This window comes from Jaculus jaculus, chromosome 12 (genome assembly GCF_020740685.1).
Source record: "Jaculus jaculus isolate mJacJac1 chromosome 12, mJacJac1.mat.Y.cur, whole genome shotgun sequence".
NCBI lineage: Eukaryota > Metazoa > Chordata > Mammalia > Rodentia > Dipodidae > Jaculus > Jaculus jaculus.
The window spans coordinates 35,716,825-35,736,213 of NC_059113.1; the positions used below are offsets into that span (position 1 = coordinate 35,716,825).

Consider the following 19,389-nt stretch of genomic DNA (forward strand, 5'->3'; position numbering starts at 1 on the left):
CAGAACCTCTAGCCAATGCAAATGAACTCCAAGCGAGTGCCCCACCTTGTGCATCTGGTAACGTGGGTCCTGGAGAATCGAGCCTCAAACCAGGGTCCTTAGGCTTCACAGGTAAGTGCTTAACCACTAAGCCATCTCTCCAGCCCTAAGTAATGTTTTGTTAGTAGATCTCTAAGTTCAACTGATATAACTCAGTTCAGAGACAGGAGATAGTCTTCTGATTTGCAAATGAGTATATATTTTACTACCAATGGTTCTTATGCATCCATGTCTCCCTTTATTTCTGTTAGCACCTTAAGCTTCAAATGGTTGAATTTCTAATTTAAGTGAAGATTTTTGTTTTGTTTTGTTTTGCATTTTGCTTCATAGGCTGGTAGTACTATGAGATCTTTCTAGTATAGCCATCTAACCAGCACATATATCAAAGGAGGTGAGAATTTTCATGCTGACTGTCAAATTCTGAGAAAAAGTCAATGATGACAGACAATATTTTTTTCTTAGCCACAAAGAAGGCTATCAACCAAGAGTTACTGATCACACACCATACACTGCTAAAGAGAAGCCATTTTATAGAGATTAAAACAACAGCTTCAGGGTTGGAAAGATGGCTTAGTGGTTAAGATTCTTGCCTGCAAAGCCCAAGGACCCAGGTTCAATTCTCTAGTAAGTGAGATGCATATTGTGGCACACACATTTGGAGTTCAATTTGCAGTGACTAGAGGTCCTGTAGAGCCCATTAATTCTACCTCTCTCTAATAAATTAGTAAGTAAATAAATAAAAATCAAATTAATAAAATAACAGCTGCAAAGACTAATACTCCCCCTCCCTTTCTTCTTCTTTCCCTCCCTCCTCCCATACTTAATGACCACGCTAGTCTCAGAGTCCTAGGATCACACAAAGCCTCTCAACTTCACACTGAACAGGACCACTGCTGCTCAAGTGGCACAGCTCCCAGAGTTCACCAGGAAGCATCAGGTGTGCAGCACAAAGTCTACTCAGAAGAGGAGAATGAATTCGCCCTCAGTCCTGTGGACACATAGATTAGATCTGTGTGTATGCCAGAGTTAAGCCCTTAGATTGCTCTGGCAATTATAATACTGCCCTGAGCCCAAGACCTTTTTTGCTTTGCTGTCCTATTCTTAGGCATTTTCCAAAAGTTTCTTCTCAGGGTACTTCCTATATTCAAGAACTAATACTGTAAAACCACAAGTTTTTTTCTTTTGAGATGCAATGGACAGAAATTTATAACTTTCAATTAACTAAATGGCATTTCCATAAAGTTGGCACCTCTGTAAGTTAAAATACACAGAAGGAAAACTTTTGAGACATGGAAACATCTTCCACAATGAGTGTGACAGGAAGAAATTGTTAGCTGACAAGTTCTCATTGCATAGTGAAGCTCAGCTGAGTTTATCAGAATTGTGTGCCATCCACAAAGCAGCTACTGGAACAGGTCAGCATTTCAAATACAACTAAGATGAAGTCTTCATTCTAATTTTCACAGTATCTTGTTATTTTTCTCAAAACATGTAATATGTCAGTAAAATGGACTTGCAATACTTTTTAAAAATATTTATTTATTTGTGTATGTGTGTATATGCGTGTATGCATGGGCATTATCAGGACATCTTGTCACTGTAAACAAACATCAGATATTTGGGGCATTTTTAGCATTCAACTTATATGGGTGACTTGGAGATTGAACCCAGGCCAGGAGGGCATGGCAAGCAAGTGCCTTTAGCTGCTGAGCCACCTTCCCAGCCCTCTCACTAATTCTTTATATCTTAAACACATGCCTAACTTAATGTTGCATGATTTGCTTTGTTACTACAAGTATTCATTTACTTCTGGTAATGAAACAATTATTTGCATATGCCATTATTCTAAGCATTCCAGACAAGTTTCTGACAAGAAGAATTTAGATGATGAACTAGAAGCATATCTTTACTGGCACAGCTATCCATATAAGTGTGAGGTGAACGTGATAATCACTACACTATGGAAACCAATCCCTTGCCAAGCTAATATGGATTGATTCACTGATAACATTTATGTTCCCTTAGCTTCAAGGGGCAGTTTTCACAAATGTAATAAATATTTAAGAAAAAGAATGAAGCCATCTTCAATACTCATAGTGATGCTGAATACAAAAAAAAGTGGCAGATTGCAAAGTTCAGGACACAATAGCAGTAGGCAAACTAAGAACTACAAAAAAAGCAGGCTGAAATCACTGGGTTTAGAAACAGTATGTTTTATTCATCACTAAGCATTAAACTTCTACAGCCTATGTAAATATATCCATGGACCACATAATAACATTTCATCCTAAAGCAGATTACAGTGTAGTTTTATAAGATGCTACTGCTCAGTAACACTGTATCTACCCAGGTTTTCTGTACCTAATCTCTATGACCAGCAAAATCACCTACTAGCTCATTCCTCAGAATATGAGCTCATCACTAAGTGACACATCACTCTAAGAGATTATTTATAGTTAAAAGCTTCAGCTGAGCAAAATTCTGCAAATGGTGATAGAGTTTATTACACATTTTCCCCTGCTGAGATATTTGTTCTTGCAAAAATATAAATGCAAGGCACTAAACTAGCTAATGGGAAAACCATAGTCAACAAGACAAATGTGGTCTCTGCTTTCAAAGGGTTCACCCTGGGAAGATTCTGACAAGCCCCTCCGTCGCATACTCCCTCACATTGTGATTGGATTTGAGGCCTGGTCAGGGGGACAAAATTCACTGCTGGTACTTCAAACCAACTCAAAATCTTATGGCTGGGAAGCACATGGGCCCTGGAATGGAAAATGCCACTATTCTTTGTAGAAATGGATACACTGAGCCAATCAAACTGCCTTCTAAATGTACATATAAGCCCAGTGCTTAGCACTGGATGAGTCATCTCTGCCATACCCACCAAGGCTCAAAGAACATTGCCAAGAAGGACATAGGTAAAAGTCTTACTCTCATTACTAACTAGAGGAGCTTCTCTATGAAGATGGTGGTAGACAGTAAGTGCAACAAAATCCAAGTATGCAGGCTGAGGTATGAGAATTGCTGTGAGTTCAAGGCCAACCTTGAGACTCCATAGTGAATTCCAGGTCAGCCTGTGCTAGATTGAGACCCTACGTCAAAAACAAAAACAATAGCAACAACAAAATCCTCAACAAAGTGGAAAATAAAAGGCTGAGGAGAGCTCAACACTGAGTGAGACATCTCTATCATGGCCTCCAAGGCTCAAACCGCATTGTGGAAGAGTGGGCACAAACAGCTTAAGAGCCACAGGGTAGGAAGGAGTACTTTCAAGCAATGGCCTCTGGACATGAACAAATTAGTGACTTTACAGTAGTTGATGTTGCCCCATAATACCTGCATCATTTGGATGCCCACCAACATTTTGGTGTAGAGGATGGAGAAGAACAAAAAGAATGAGACATCAAAACAGAAAGACTACTTGGAAAGAGGATGATGCTCAACAGAATGGGGAAGAGGGTAATAAGATGGAGATTCAATTAAATTATAGTTCATGTATTAAAATCCTCAATAAAGGGCTGGGGAGATTGCTCAGTGGTTAAAGGTGCATGCCTGCAAAGCTTGATGGCCTGGGTTCAATTCCCCCAATACCCACATAAAGCCAAACACAAAACTTGCCATGGCAAGATAATCTTCATGTACACACACACACACACACAAATAAATAAAAGTATATTTAGGGGTTGCAGAAATTGCTAAGCAATTAAAGTGCTTGCCTGCAAAGCCTAACGACCCAGGCTCGATTTCCTGGTACCCATGTAAAGCCAGATGCACAAGGTGGCAGATGCATCTGGAGTTCATTTGGAGTGGCTAGAGGCCCTAGCATGCCCATTCTCTCTATCTCCCTCTACCACTCTCTGCGTGCAAATAAATAAAAGTATTTTTAAAGGGCTGGAGAGATGGCTCAGCAGTTATAGGTACTTCCTTGCAAAACCTGAAAGCCTGGGTTTGATTCCCCAATAACTACGTAAAGCCAGATGCACATACTGGAGTACGTGTCTGGAGTTCATTTGCAGTGGCAGGAGGTCCTGGAGTGCCCATACTCACTACCTTATCTCTCTCTTTCTTTTTCTCTCAAATAAATAAGAATTTTTTTTTAAGGCTGGAGAGATGGCTTAGCAGTTAAGGCATTCACCTGCAAAGCCAAAAGACCACAGTTCAATTCCCCAGGACCCAAATAAGCCAGAGGCACAAGGGGGTGCATGTTTCTGGAGTTCATTTGCAGTGGCTAGAGGCCTGGCATACCCATTTTCTCTCTCTCTCTGCTTCTGTCTCACTCTCTCAAGTATATATATATTTATATTTCTCAATAAAAGTGTTAAAAGAATCAGGTGTGTTGGGGCATGCCTTCAATCCCAGCACTTGGGAGGCAGAGGTAGGAGGATTTCAGTGAGCTAGAGGGCACCCTGAGAATACATAGTGAATTCCAGGTTAGCCTGAGCTCGAGTGAGACCCTGCCTTAAAAAAAAAAAAAAAAAAGTTAAAAGAAAAAGAAAACTTAAAAAAAATAAGGTTACCAAACAAGAAAATGATTATGATATTAAGTTCTTCAAGCAAATAAACTAAAATCTCCAAAAAAGATTATTTTCATATGGTGAAATTATAAGGAGATTTCATTTTTTTTTTTGCCCAAGGTAGGGTCTCACTCTAGCTCAGGTTGACCTGGAATTCACTATGCAATCTCAGGGTGGCACTGAACTCACAGCAATCCTCTTACCTCTGCCTTCTGAGTTCTGGGATTAAAGGTGTGTGCCACCATACCAGCTCTTTTTAAACATATCACTATTTTTTCCTAATATTTATGTGACAAAAATACCACAATGAAAAGTGTGTTATTATATAGTTTAAATGTGATCTTCAAGAAATTATAATTCTGCAAGTAATATTTTTATGGAAACATAGAAGCCCTTTGGTATAGCTAATAGGTGAGTTTTCAAAGCTATAAGTAGGGCTGGAGAGATGATTCGGTGGTTAAAAGTGCCTCCCTGGAAAGCCTGGCAACCTAGGTTCAATTCCCCAGTAACCATGTAAAGCCAGATGCACAAAATTATTCTTTGTGTCTGCAGTTCATTTGGGGGTGCCCATGCTTTACTCTCCCTCAAATAAATAAATGAAAGTTAAAAAAAAAAAAAACTATACAAGTAATCTAAATGTATTTGTATCCTCTATTTTATTTTATTTTACTCTATTTAGTTTATTTTATTCCCTTTAATAAAAAGCTGCATCCTGGACCACAAGAAAAGCATCTATATGTTGACAGATGGTAGTTTCCATAGGCTGTATCTGCAGCATAATCTAATGGTACCAATAAACAATCTATTTTAGTGTACTAGTCTTGGTAAATTCGTTAAAACTTTGCAGCACAGATGTTATTCAGGGAAAATGGTCATGCTTTTTACTGACCTACATTAAGTACAAACTCAGTTGACTCAGTGAAGTCTCTTATGATCCTAATCCAAATAAAATGTCCTCACTCTTGTGTGGTGCATGCAACAAACTCTACAAACATGTTGTGACTATCTCAGCTGGCAGGACAAATTCAAAAGAGCCATTTCCTTCCTTCCTTGTACACTAAGTCTTACTTGTCTTCATAGAAAAAAATATCTACAAATGATATTCACACAAGCAAACTTTGGCCCGTGTCCTGGTATACACACCAAGGATCCAGGCTATATACAGCCATCCTAACATACTGCAAGCATAATGTAAGCCTGGCTACTGCACGGCTCTCCCTTACCCCACTGTTAATTATCCTTGGCATATAATAGCTCTAAACAAAAGGAGGCAAAGAAAGACTATTTACAAAGTGATGCTGACTCCCAAAAACTTCTGCCTCAGCTACCATTAGCTATGAATGAATTGCCTATAGTATCAAAAGTCCAAAAGAAATCAGTTGATACATACCAGGAATTTCCTTAACGAAAAAATTTTGCTGACACCAAGATGTGTGAATTCAATAATAAACTAAAGTGGGGAGGGTAAAAGTCAGAAACATGATTAAGGGTGTTCCTTCCTTAAATAGGAAAAACAAAACAAAACAAAACAACACAACCAGAAGAAAATGATTAAATTCCACTAGTCCATCCAAAAACCTGAGGCATGGGTATGAGGGAAGTATACTGCTTTGGAACTTTTTCACCTGTGGCTGGAGGTGAGGCTGCGATGCCCTTTTCCTTGTTTCCACCTTGATTCTCATGCCCATCTTGTGGTCCAGTTCTGCACAGGTGCTTGTGCTGCTGCCAGTGGTCCTAACCAGTAGTGCTGGCTCTTACTAGGTGAACACCCTCCACCTCCAGCAGGACCCTGATGAGGTCTGACACTGATTCCAAACTCCTTCAGCTTGGTAAAGGATGTCCTGACAACCTGTATCAGGGTGGTGTTGATGTCAAACATGCAGATCTCTGGGTCCCATTCCAGACCTATGGGATCAATACCTGGGAGAGACGACACAAATCACCGTTCTAAGAACCATGCTATTAATGTTCTGTACCACGCTGACAATGAGGGGCTAATGAGGTGGTGCACACCAAACAGCATGGTATGTAACATTAAGTGATTGATTTCATAGCTGTGAGACACCATGTCTTAAATACTAAGAAGTTGCACACACCCACCGTGGCTCAGGGAATGTTGTGGAAGAGGGGTGGAAAGATTTTAAGAGTCACAGGGTAGGAGGGAACGTCCAGATGCACTGCCTCCCTCACAATGACTGACTGCTGCTCTCACATCTCATAACACACAATCCCACGGCGAATACCAGCAATCTCACTGAGGAGGGCCCTCAGTGAAATGGGGGCCAGGAGGAGGGAAATGATGGTACCAACACATGATGTGTGCATCCAAGTTTCTACTTAGTGTAAGAAAAATTGTAAAACAATTTGCATCTGGAACATAAAGTCAGAAATATAACTGATTTAAATATCTTCTTTTGTTCCTAATGAATACACATGAAGATAACTGAACACAGAAACAGAAAATTACTTAAAGTATCTCATGTAAGGTTTTTTTAAAAATATTTTATTTTTATTTATTTGATAGAGAAAAAGGGAGGGGGAGAGAGAGAGAATATGGTCGTACCAGGGCCTCCAGCCACTGCAAACAAACTCCAGATGTGTGTGCCCCACTGTGCATCTGGCCAATGTGGGTCCTGGAGAATCGAACCTGGGTCCTTTGACTTTGCAAGCAAATACCTTAACCGCTAAGCCATCCCTCCAACCCTCATGTACGATTTTTAAGAAAAGGAAACATCAGGGCTGAGGAGATGGCACAGTGTGTAAGAATGCTGGCTGTGAAAGCATGAGGACCTGAATTTGATTCTCAACACCCTCATAAAAAGCTGCACATGGCCATGAATGCCTGTAATCCCAGTGCTGACAGAGACAGACAGGAGGTTCACCGGAACTCACTGGTGAGCTAGTCTAGCTGACAAATGGTCAGCTAAAGACCCAATGAGAAACTCTGTCTCAGGGAAATGAGGTAGACAGACACATGTTGTCCTCCATAGGTCATATCTCTACGTGTGTGCACAATGGATCTCAAATCTGCACCAAGTAAGTGCATGCACATGCACACACACACGAACAGGAAACATTGATCATGTTCAAGGATGTCACTGATTTCCTGATTTAGCAAACAGTCAACTGTAACTGCCAAAGAAAATAAAGTGCTTTCTTGCCAGAAGTTCTCTCAAATCTGACAGTGGCACACTTTCTTTATGATCTGGTCCTATGTGTTTGGCTTCTGTTACAGACCCCTTTCTGGTTTTCTTCCCTTTGACCATTTACTTCTTTGCAAGCTCTATTGACAGGCCCAAAGTCCTGCCCTTCGGTCCCCCTCCGCCCTGTTTAGCCTGTCCCGGATCACCGCTCTGTGCCAGGCTTTGCTAGTGACTCTGGACTGCAGATGCCTAGCATGCTCAGACCAGAACTCTATGGACTCCTGTTCTTCACAGCCACATGCCCAGTAGATATGCTGGAGGCAATTCAAATCTCACTTGTTCAAAATCAAACTCTCTTTACTAAAACTTACTTTACTAAAACTTGTTTCTTGCTTATGCATTTACATTCTTATATATCAATATCACCATCCAGCCATGTCTCCACACAGAAGTCTACAATTATTGTACAGAGCAAGGTAGCAAACTCAGTGCCTGGGAAGGCAACCACATGTGGTAGTTTGATTCAGGTGTCCCCCATAAACTTAGGTATTCTGAATGCTAGGTTCCCAGCTGATGGAGATTTGGGAATTAACGCTTCCTGGAAGCAGTGTATTGTTGGGGGCGGGCTTATGGGTGTTGTAGCCAGTTTCCCTTTGCCAGTGTTTGACACACTCTCCTGTTAGTATGGTCTACCTTATGTTGGCCAAGGGGTAATGTCCACCCTCTGATCATGCCATCATGGAACTTCCCCTTGAGCTGGTAAGCCAAAATAAACCTCTTTTTTCCCACAAGCTGCTCTTGGTTGGGTGATTTCTACCAACAATGCGAACCTGACTGCAACACCACGTTTCTCATTTTTTTTGTTTTTGTAACTAAGCATGAATAGATGCTCCAAACATGTAGTATGTCAATATGAACTCATTTAATATTCAAAACAACCCTACCATGTAAGCACTATTAGTCTGCCTATTTTGCAGATGGGTAATCTGAGATAAAAATTATGAAACTTGTCTCTCAGCTAGCAAAATCCAGAATTTGAATGGGAGGATCCTGGTTCCACAGTTTGCCATGTTGTTTTCTTAGAGTTGGGCAACATTTAGGATACTATGTACAGAGAAACTTGTTTTGCCTAAGGGAATCTGAAACCTATGCAACTCCAAGGTCTCAACCTTTCATTTTACATCTTCATAGTTCTCTACCTAAGATTCTACTCTACTTCCTCACTCTACCCAGTACTGCTATCTACTTGTCTTCCATCATTCTTGCTTCTTATCAGTCTGTGTTCTTTATCACTAGACCAGCAAATGTTTTCTGTAAAGGAGGACTAAACATAAAAATGTTCTGGCAGCTTTCTCATATCCTGAGGACTAACCAGGAAGAGTACCCACTTTTTTTTAGTGGGGCCAATTTCCTAAAGGTCTTAAAACTTCTCAGAACAGCACCACCTGCAGGGGACCAAATATTCACACACACGTGCCTATAATGGTCATTTCACATTGAATCCATAGTATTCCGGCCCTGGTCCCCATACACTCCTGGCCATTTCATAAAACAAAATACATTCAGTCCAACTTCAAAAGCCCCATAATCTTATAGTTCCACCACAGTGAAAAGTGCAAAGTACCTTCTTAGACTCAAGGCAATCTTTTAACTACAAGCTCTTGTAAACTTAAATCAAATTTATAAACTTCCAACATACAAAGCAGACTAAACATTACCATTCCAAAATGGATCCAACTGGAACATACCAAGAAAAGACTGAACCAAGCAAAACTGAAATCTATCAGGACAAACACGAAACCTGTAAATCCAGGTCTAATACTTAGGGCTCGTGGAGGCATCGTCTAGGCTCCGCCAGGCTAGGCTAGTGCTGCATGGCTCCTGCTTTTCAGAAGTTTCGTGCAAGCCTCCATGACCAGCTTTCTTACATCCCACAGGCCTATAAAACCAGTACTTGAAGGATATGGCCATCCAATTCTGCTGTCAACTTGAACTGTAGCCTGGCCCCTTTTCACCATAGCTGCAGAGCCTCCAGTGTGCCTGGGTGGCTGAACCTGGGAAGACACCACCCTAGAAGGTTGTTTCCAACACAGAATGCCTGCGGTGGCACTCTATTCAACACTGTCCTTTCCAATGGGCTTTCAGTTTTGCACCCTGGAACTCTGATGGGTGGGATCTTGCGTACTGTCCAAATGCAGAGTTCTTGGCTTCCGTGTACTGAATTCTCTTCACCAACCACTGCAGGTGTGTCCTTAGCTTCTTTGTTCTCTGCAATCAACCGGCTCATGTTCCTTTCCCATATAACTGCCTCCTTCTCACATGTTTCTGCCCCACTTTCTGGTTTTTGGCGCTATAAATCTAGCTAAAAGCAATGAGAAATAAGCATGATACAACCTAGATGCTATACTGTCTTCTTATTTCCTCATTTTGTGTTTTGTACATCAAACTCATATGCTGTTGTGCAAGGTGTAAATAATACCATTTTAGAGGCAAATTGGTCTATTTTTAAAAGAAACTTAAATGCTTAAAATTTGTCATTACATTCTTTTTTTTTTTTTTTTTGGTTTTTCGAGGTAGGGTCTCACTCTGGTCCAGGATGACCTGGAATTAACTCTGTCATCTCAGGGTGGCCTTGAACTCATGGCAATCCTCCTACCTCTGCCTCCGAGCGCTGGGATTAAAGGCGTGCGCCACCACGCCCGGCTTGTCATTACATTCTTAAGCATTCATTCTATATACAGATTCAAATAAGTATATAAAGACTTATGTACATATAAATTAATCACAGAATTGCTTTTAGAAGCAAAAAACTAGGCATGCCAGGCATGGTGGTTCATGCCTGTAATCCCAGCTTTTGAGAAGTAGAAGGAGGAAGACTGAGAGCAGTCAGCCTAAACTACATAGCAAGTTCCAAGACAGTTTGGGAAAAATATGGTAAGGTCATGTACAAAAATAAACACTAAAAAGAAAACCTGGCAACATTCTATATCATCCTAAATATGTACTTTTAGATTACTTAAGTACATAATTGCAGATTCACATAATGGAATAGTATATGTAAGGTAAATACTGTCAATAAAAGCTACATTATTACAGGAAAATGGCAAGTTATATGTATGTTATATATACATGTGTGTATATAGCCTATATAAGTGTATATATTTATATACAAATATATACATAACATGATCCCATTTCTGCTAACAAAACACAACCATATCAACATGTGCATATGTGTATCTAGAGAAAGCTGTATTTCCAGTAACAATTTTATGGAAAGGATTCTTTCATGGAAAACAGTATAGCGTTTCCTCAGAAAACTAAAAACTAGCATATGAACTAGCTATATCACTGTGGTGTATACATTCAAAGGACTATAAGTCAGCATGCAATAACGAGGGGTATACATCCATGTCTGCCAAGTTACCAAACCAGCCTTGGAGCCCATCACTAGAGGCATGGATAAGTATGTACATATAATGAAGTATTATTCAACCATGAAGAAGAATTCAATTATGTTGCCTGAAGGAAAATAGAAAGAACTGGAGACTGCCACATTAAATAAAATAAGCCAGACTAAGACAGACAAATATTACATGTTTTCTCTCAAATGCAAATGTTATACTAAATACATATATGAAAACATAATAAAACTCACTATCTTAGAAAATGGGTGCTAAAAAACTTTTTAACATATACTTTTCTTCAGTTTAAGACATGAAACTCTAGATTATCTTTTTTTAAACAATTGCTTACATGAATTTAACAGTAACTAAGACACTTGAAAGGTAAATAAAACAAAATACAGGTAACAATATGTCACTAAGGAACCTCTGACAACTTTTCATTGCTGTGGTTCAACAGCTAACTCTTCAGCAAGATATACATGGCCATATGACAACATACTCCCACCCCCCCCCCCCAGCTCTTCACACATTCACACACCTCCCCCATGACACTCAGGTCACACCATCAGTTCTCTGAAAACACTGGGATACATCTGGTATATTTGTCTCTGTCTTTCCAAAGGATTTTCTACTAATCACAAGGTCCCTGACATTTCCCCTGCTTTAAATACTTATTCACCCCAACAACCTGCACATGCAGAAACAATTCCATGGAAAACAGAAAACACAGTAAGTCAACAATTAAATATTCACCTGTAACTATTCAGAATTTCAGTGTCAAGCACACTACTGGGTGATTCTGACATAAGGTAATTCTTGAATGATGCATCGTTTTTCTGACATATGTAGAAATTATCTCCAAAAGGTAAAGGAACGACCTAAAATCTGACTGCTGAGTTAATGTTACAGCCAAAATTCTAAACTGGGACCAAAGTCAGGTTTCCTAAAGTGGCCCTTGAGGACATGGCTGGATGCAAAATAGGCAGACCAGTCTCCCATGGTGGCTGGGGGAATAAGTGCATTGAGATGCAAGGGACAGCCTCCACTACAGGATGGAAGACAGGGAATGGAAGAAGGTATGTTGCTGTAGAACCAGGCAGAGCTGAGGAAGGAGGCAATATGCAGAAACAACAGAATACTTCTGTGTAGGCTAGGAAAAGCAATTGGAGCAGCACTTTGGGAAAGCAGCCTTTCCCATAAACTGCAGTAGGGGAGAAAGAAGGCAAAGGAAGGCAGAAATTGCTGCAAAAATCTGTCTCTGCATGTGTCCAACCTGAACTTGGATTAACAGTTGCAAAGAGATAAAAGCAGATCTTAGAGGCACCACAAATAACACTTAGACGCTCGATTAGAGCTGAAAGAAGAATGGTGTGAAAAGAGTTAAGACTTCCTCTAAGGTTTCTCATCCGGGGAGAGGAGAATGCTGCTACGACTGACAGAAAGGGGATGATAAGAGGACAAGCAATCTGCAGACCAGGCGTGTTAACAATGCTGTGCACAAGGAGAGCCTGCTGTTGACAGGGGTCACTTCAGAGGCTGCAGCTGGAGAAAGTCTTACGTGCTTATACCGTAAGTTATCTGCAGTCATCCTTAACATGTCAACATGACACTCAGACCTCCTGTGCAAATGACAAAAGATTAACTGCTTTTGACATGGGATGGCTTCTTGCTGAGCTCCCATAAACTGTGTAGACCTGATTTTAAGGACACCATGTTGAATCAGGCTCATTGCTTTAGCGTTATACTATACAGGTCTCATTATAGTTCTTCAGTGCCTTCATCAGACCCCTGCCTACACATCCACCCACCAACCTGCCTACCCATCTCCCCACCAAACCCCTGCCTACCCAGCATCCCAATCTACCCATCACCTCACACAACCCCTGTCTACCTATCACCTCACCAAACCCCTGTCCACCCACCACACCAGCAAACCCCTGTCTATCGATCATCTCACCAAATGGATTTCTCTAACTGAATTTTGTCACTAAGGAAAGACAGCACCTGGTGTACCTCCTTTTACCATGTCTTCAGGTCTAAGACATTTAAAGACAAACAAGTAAAATTATTCTTTCTTTAATCCTTCTCTACATTCAGAAGCCTCAGTCTCCTCTGTTCACTTAACTCAACCTCGTTTGTTATCTTTGGACCTCAAAAGTACTTGGCTTAATGAGACAGTGCACTTGTCACATTCTGTCCCTTTATTTTCATCCAAAAAAGAGAGCAGGTCTTCAGTGTCTAGGAAACCCTGGAACACACTTTTAAAACAGCACGGAATAAACTATGCCCAAATTTTGCAGTAAGAAAATAATATAGTCTGTAAGATAGCTAACACATCCAAATAACCTAATTACAGGCTAATATACAAGTATATGCAATTTACTTATATATTAGCCTGTAATTGATATACTATGAAAAGTTAGCAAAAGGAAGAACATAAAAAGGAAACTTTCCCAGTCTCACTACTGGAAAACACTCTAGACTCTACACACATGGGATAACTCCAGAAGTCCTTCACAGAGCAAAACAGAGGGAGCCACAAGCCCTCTGGATACCATAAGAACACGCCAAGCCCAGCATTCAATGTTTTTTGTTCCAGAACTCTAGGACTGCATGTCTAAATCAAAGTAACTATACAAATACTAAGTACATAGAAGTAAGCAGGCTAAGTATTCTGCCTTAATTGAAAATTAAAGTGAGATCAATTCTAGTACAATAATTACATTGTAATACTATTTATAAATCTGTGCATATAACTTGAGTTTGAATTCTTTTCCTAAAAATTTTTGGGGGGCTGGAGAGATGGCTTAGCAGTTAAAGCACTTGCCTGTGAAGTTAAGGGTCCAGGTTCAATTCCCCAGTACCTGCCCACATAAGCCAGATGCATAAGGTGGCACATGCATCTAGAGTTCATTTGCAGTGGCTGGAGACCCTGGCACCCATTCTCTCTCTCTCTCTCTCTCTCTCTCTCTCTCTCACTCACTCACTATCTGACTCTTTCTCTACCTTACTAATAAATAAATTTTTGAAATAAAAAGAATTCTTTTATTGATTTATTTGCAAGCAGGATGAGAGAAAGAGAGAATATGAATGTGCACTCCAGGGCCTCCTGCCACTGAAAACTCTCCAGCTACATACTCCACTTTATGCATCTGGCTTTACATGGGTACTTGGAAATCAAACCCAGGTCACTAAGCTTTGCAAGCAAGTGTCTGTAACTACTAAGCCTTCTTCCAAGCCCCATGAATTTTGTTAAAGAGGAGAAAAATGCTGAGGCAATCTAGAGTTTTAAATCATTCTTTGGAGGCAGGAAATGCAGTCACAAAGAAAAACAAAATTAAGTAACTGCATCAGAAGAGTCAAGTACCTGTTAGTTTGATTTTGGACAGTCGAGCCAAAATCCCAGGCAAATCATCCACCTGAATCTTCATCTCTTTCCACTGCTTTTCTTCTTTTGCCTCTTTCCCCACATCTACGGCACCTTCAACTATGGGGACGGATGCGAGTTCCATCAGCTCCTTTGTGTTTGGCCTTTGGGACGACAACAGGCTGGGAGGTGAGAGAGACCTCATCTCATCTACTTCTTCTCTGGCTTGACCTGAAGAAGTGTTTTCAAGGAAGGGAGAAGCTACTGGCTCTGGCTTCGGTTTGACTTGCTGGCTGAGACTCCTGTTGAGCTGTGTGACGTACTAAACAAACAAACAAGTAGCACATGCTATTATAAAACACAGCATCAATGCCATTATAAAATGCCTAAAAAAATTACAAAAAGTTAATTCCTACTCATAAGTATTTTGAAAGACTTAAATGCACCGATGTTTGAAAGAAATAAGAGAGGTACATACTATTAAACAATTATTTCTATATTATATTTATGGAACTGCAAAGAATGTGAAAAGATGCATTATACAAATTCAGCTTTTCCCAATTTTAGCTTAGCTGAAATATGCCAGAAGTTTTCAATCTTCATTCAACCTTAATCAATAAGTTCAGGTTCATATATTTAACCTCAAATGCCAGAATTATTCTGGCTGAAGAATAATCAAAACAAGAGATTAAAGTTTTGGACAAACTTAAGAGAACATTAGATAAAAGTCCTTTTCAAACAATATTTCTTAAAGGCGTTCTTTTACTGGGAATCTCTGAAATTCCCTCATATAGAGAAAAGTGGAGGCAGAAAGAAGCAGAATCGGGGTCATGCACGCACCATTCGTTTGAGGAAGTTAAAGTGCTGAAATGTAATCCACTGCTTATTGACATTTCTGAGAATGTGCATAAACGTGTGGGGGGACTGGTGTACAGTTCTTCTTTCTAGATACCAGACACATCCTCCTACCCAACCTGTAACAGAGAGAAGAGGAAGAAGTGTTAAAGCGGTTAATGCTTCTCACTATACAATGTCTACACCTACCCAGAAACATAGCCAACCAAGTCAGCTGCTCTGTGTGGTGACTGAGCTTAAATAAATTATCTGATTCAGATCTGCGAATAATTGCAATCTGGCAGCACAACTCACTGGGTTAGTCATAATAATTTTTCTGGAAAGTTAGGGAAATTTTCACTTCTATGTCATTATGCCAAATTATTATACTAAATACAGAAATGCCGAAAGTTGTAAGAAAAAAAAATTAAAAAATCAATTTCCTATTTAAAAAGGAGAATAAAAGGGGCACAATTCTCAGTAAATGTTAATAACTGAAATAGGCATTCAAATTTCAGGTGTGTATTTGGTCACTTATAGTACAACTAAAAGGAAGAGGAAACAATTTTCAATGAAGTAGGACTATCTGGCTAGTTACTTCTCCTGCATCCAAATGCGGCTTTTAATTGTTTTACTAAATCTCTTAACTGATTCATCACTTGTCTCAGGCCTCAGCCTGGACAAGTATTTGAACATCTATATAACACTAGTGTTCCCCACATGCAACTTTCTTGTCCATAAGTCTCTCCTCACAACCTCTGTCTCTGGTTGCAGTTAGCATTGCAATGCTAGCAGAAAGCACCCAACCAAAAGCAGCTTATGGAAGGAAAGGGTTTATTTTGGCTTACAGACTCAAGGAGAAATACCATGATGGCAGGGGAAAATGTGGCATGAGCAGACGCTGGACATCACCTCCTGGCCAACACTGGGTACACAACAGCAGCAGGAGAGTGTGCCATACACTGGCAAGGGTAAAGTGGCTATAACACCCATAAGCACACCCCCAACAATAAACACACTGCCAGCAAGATTCCAATTCTCAAATTGCCATCAGCTGGGTATCAGGCATTCAGGACATATAAGTTTATAGGGACACCTGAATCAAACCACCACAACCTCCATGATACTACAGGCTCTTGGTTCTCTTCTTTTTGCTCTTGCTGTTTTCTTTCTGTTTTTTTTTTTTTTTCCCCCCTCCAAGGTAGGGTTTCCATAACCTGGAATTCACTATGTAGTCTCAGGGTGACCTTGAACTCACAGTGATCCTCCTACCTCTGCCTCCTGAGTGCTGGGATTAAAGGTGTGTGCCACCATGCCTGGCTTTGCTCTTGCTGTTTTCTATGGTGCCTCAACTGTCCCTGCTATGAATCTATTTCTGCTTCACTGAAACACTGTCTCATGGAGAGATGTTCCTAAGACTCAGGAAGCTAAAATTTTTAAAAAACTCCAGAAGCTCAGAGAATTACAAGACTCATGAAGTGCCTCCCCCAAATTACTGGGGAGGAGACTCTTTGAAGAAGATGCCCTGCAAGCTGCACAGGGAACTCTAGTGATGCAGCTTTCCTGAGCCACCACCAGTTTGGGGATGGACTTTTTAACACTGCAGGCACTTCAGTCTCCCACATTTGTATTAGTAACCCCTCATCCATGTTCCTGCAAGTTATCAATATAAACACACTGGTGCACCAAGATACACTTGCATGAAGTTGTTTCTTTGGGTCTGTCCTTGACGCCCTCTGGATAAGTAAGACATCCCTGTCTCCTCAGGAAGTCACATAGCACTGAGCCTGTCACTTCAAGACAGCCGTTCCCACTGTTCTGAACACTCAATACTGTCTCTGGAAAAAAAAAGAAAAAAGAAAGAAAAAGGGGGGGGACAACTGCTAATCTTTAACTCATTTCTACAGAGTAATTAAGCCATATCTAATTGCTCATAGTGTCTCCATGTACATGGATAGCAGGATGTCTTTCAGACCATTTCATGGTCTCCCTTACTTCTCTTTCTAATTGCAGGTTTCACAGTCATCTTGAAATCTTCCTTTTTCATCTACCAACCAGCAAGTCCAGTCAACTCCAAAGCACATATCAAATCTGCCCACTTCTTTCCATTCCTAATGACACAGACTCTTTATGACCTTACATTGGACTATGGTAATAACAGAAGTCAAGACATCCTGCTTCTAGTAATTCCCTTATGTTTCCAATTCACATTCCAAAGAACTAGCAGTTTTCTTCCTGAAACCCAGAATACATATTCCACCCACCTGTACCTATAAAGGCATCCTCAAACCAATGCTAGTTTGTGAATGTCCACTAAACAAATCACACAATACAATTTAACCGACTTAATGTTGTTTCCTTGCTTGCAATCCACTCTGCCTGACAAATTTTCAAAGAATCTTTTAATTATTATCTCACTTTATATCATATTTTATGATGAGTCTTAATGCAAATTATTTCTGCCATCATAATTTTTTAGGTCGTTGATGGGAAGGTCTCTTCTATATTTAGCTTTTTTAATTTTTTGGTTTTTTGAGGTAGGGTCTCACTTTGGCCCAGGCTGACCTGGAATTCACTATGTAGTCTCAGGCTGGCCTCAAACTAATGGTGATCCTCCTATCTCTGCCTCCCAAGTGCTGGGATTAAAGACATGTGCCACCACGCCCAGCTCTTAGCTTTCTTATAACAGCTACCAGAACTCTTCCTACATAATAATATGAAACAGTATTTGATGAGTGAACAGCCCATGTAGCCTTGACTGTAAAGAACTATCATGGCCCTTTGAAATACATGGCAATTCGATTAGAGATAAGTCACCTCTTCATCGAAACCTATTCTCAAATAATTACACTTAATTATGACACTTATTTTTCAAATACATAAATATGTGTTTGCCTTGGAACCACCCTGGACATTCTTTCAACAATTAAAAACAGCTTAACAATGAAAACACTTTCTTTAGTAACATCTAGGTTTCAACACTTAGATAATCAAATGTCAACTTTAATATGCTCAGAGCTTACAAGAGGTATCTTAAAACGTAGAAAGATAACCATAGACACTGCTCACCATCAAATAGAGACCAAAAATTGTTAAACCAAACTCAGCCAGGTGTGGTGGCACATGTCTTTATTCCCAACACTTAGGAAGCAGAGGTAGGAGGATCTCCATGAGTTCGAGGCCAGCCTGAGACTACATAGTAAGACTCTATCTTGAAAAAAAAAAAAACCAGACAATTGTTAATTACCTATAGTCCTACTTTTCCTTCTCTACCACCTCTTTCCACCAAATTAGTGAATCTTTCAAATTAATCATACAGATCAAATGATTTTTCCCACCATAATGTTCAGTTTCTGAAAGTACAGTATTAAGTTCTTCGGCTCCATCATTGTAAAGTCTCAACTAGTAGCATGAGGGTTGCATGCAGCTAATGTCCTAGTACTGGGGGATACAGAGCAGTTAAGTGTAGAAAAGCAGCCCATCTGAGGAGCAGACATTGGATAAACTTCCACACAGAAGGGAAAATTCAAGCACAAAGATGGGGATGAGTCCTCTCAGAACAAGTGCTAAGGGTCAGGATCAAAGGACAGTCACAGTCAGGGATTGCAGAAGGCAACAATAAGTGATTCAAGAAAGACTCATAATCCTTAAATACACACACACACACACAGTGAGCCTTCCATAACTTATTCCCTACTTTTAATATTTACCAAATCCTATCTGTGTTTTAACTATACTCCCTTCCACCACTGCTCTATTTTGTGAGTCAGAAGGGACCTTTGAGATCATCTAGTTCAATTACCACATTTACAGACAAGTAAACTCCACTACAGAAAAGTCAAATGATTTGATTTGAGATCATACAGACCAGAACAGACTCATAAAATAACATTATGGGAAAAGAAGAAATCAAGTTCATGGAGTCACAGTAGTCAACAGTACCAGATACTTCAGGGGGCTTGTATGTGACAGATGAGGTGTAGAAAGTTTCTGGGATGTGACCAATGGTAGTCTCTAGCTTCTACTATCTTGTTTGTAATACAGCCATCTGTAAACTTTCCTTGCTGAGCAATTAGTTATCA

The 19,389-nt window shown here is 40.1% G+C and overlaps 1 protein-coding gene across 1 annotated transcript in view; it reads right to left on the minus strand.

Moving 5' to 3' along the window:
• LOC101602722 (protoheme IX farnesyltransferase, mitochondrial) overlaps positions 1-19,389 on the minus strand; it is a 135,967-nt gene that overhangs the window by 115,610 nt on the left and 968 nt on the right. Inside the window, exons 2-3 of the mRNA XM_004663111.2 lie at positions 15,314-15,447; positions 14,474-14,795 (exon numbers count right to left, since the gene is read on the minus strand). Coding sequence (XP_004663168.1) covers positions 14,474-14,795; positions 15,314-15,447 — 456 coding nt within the window. The remainder of the gene's footprint in view (positions 1-14,473; positions 14,796-15,313; positions 15,448-19,389) is intronic.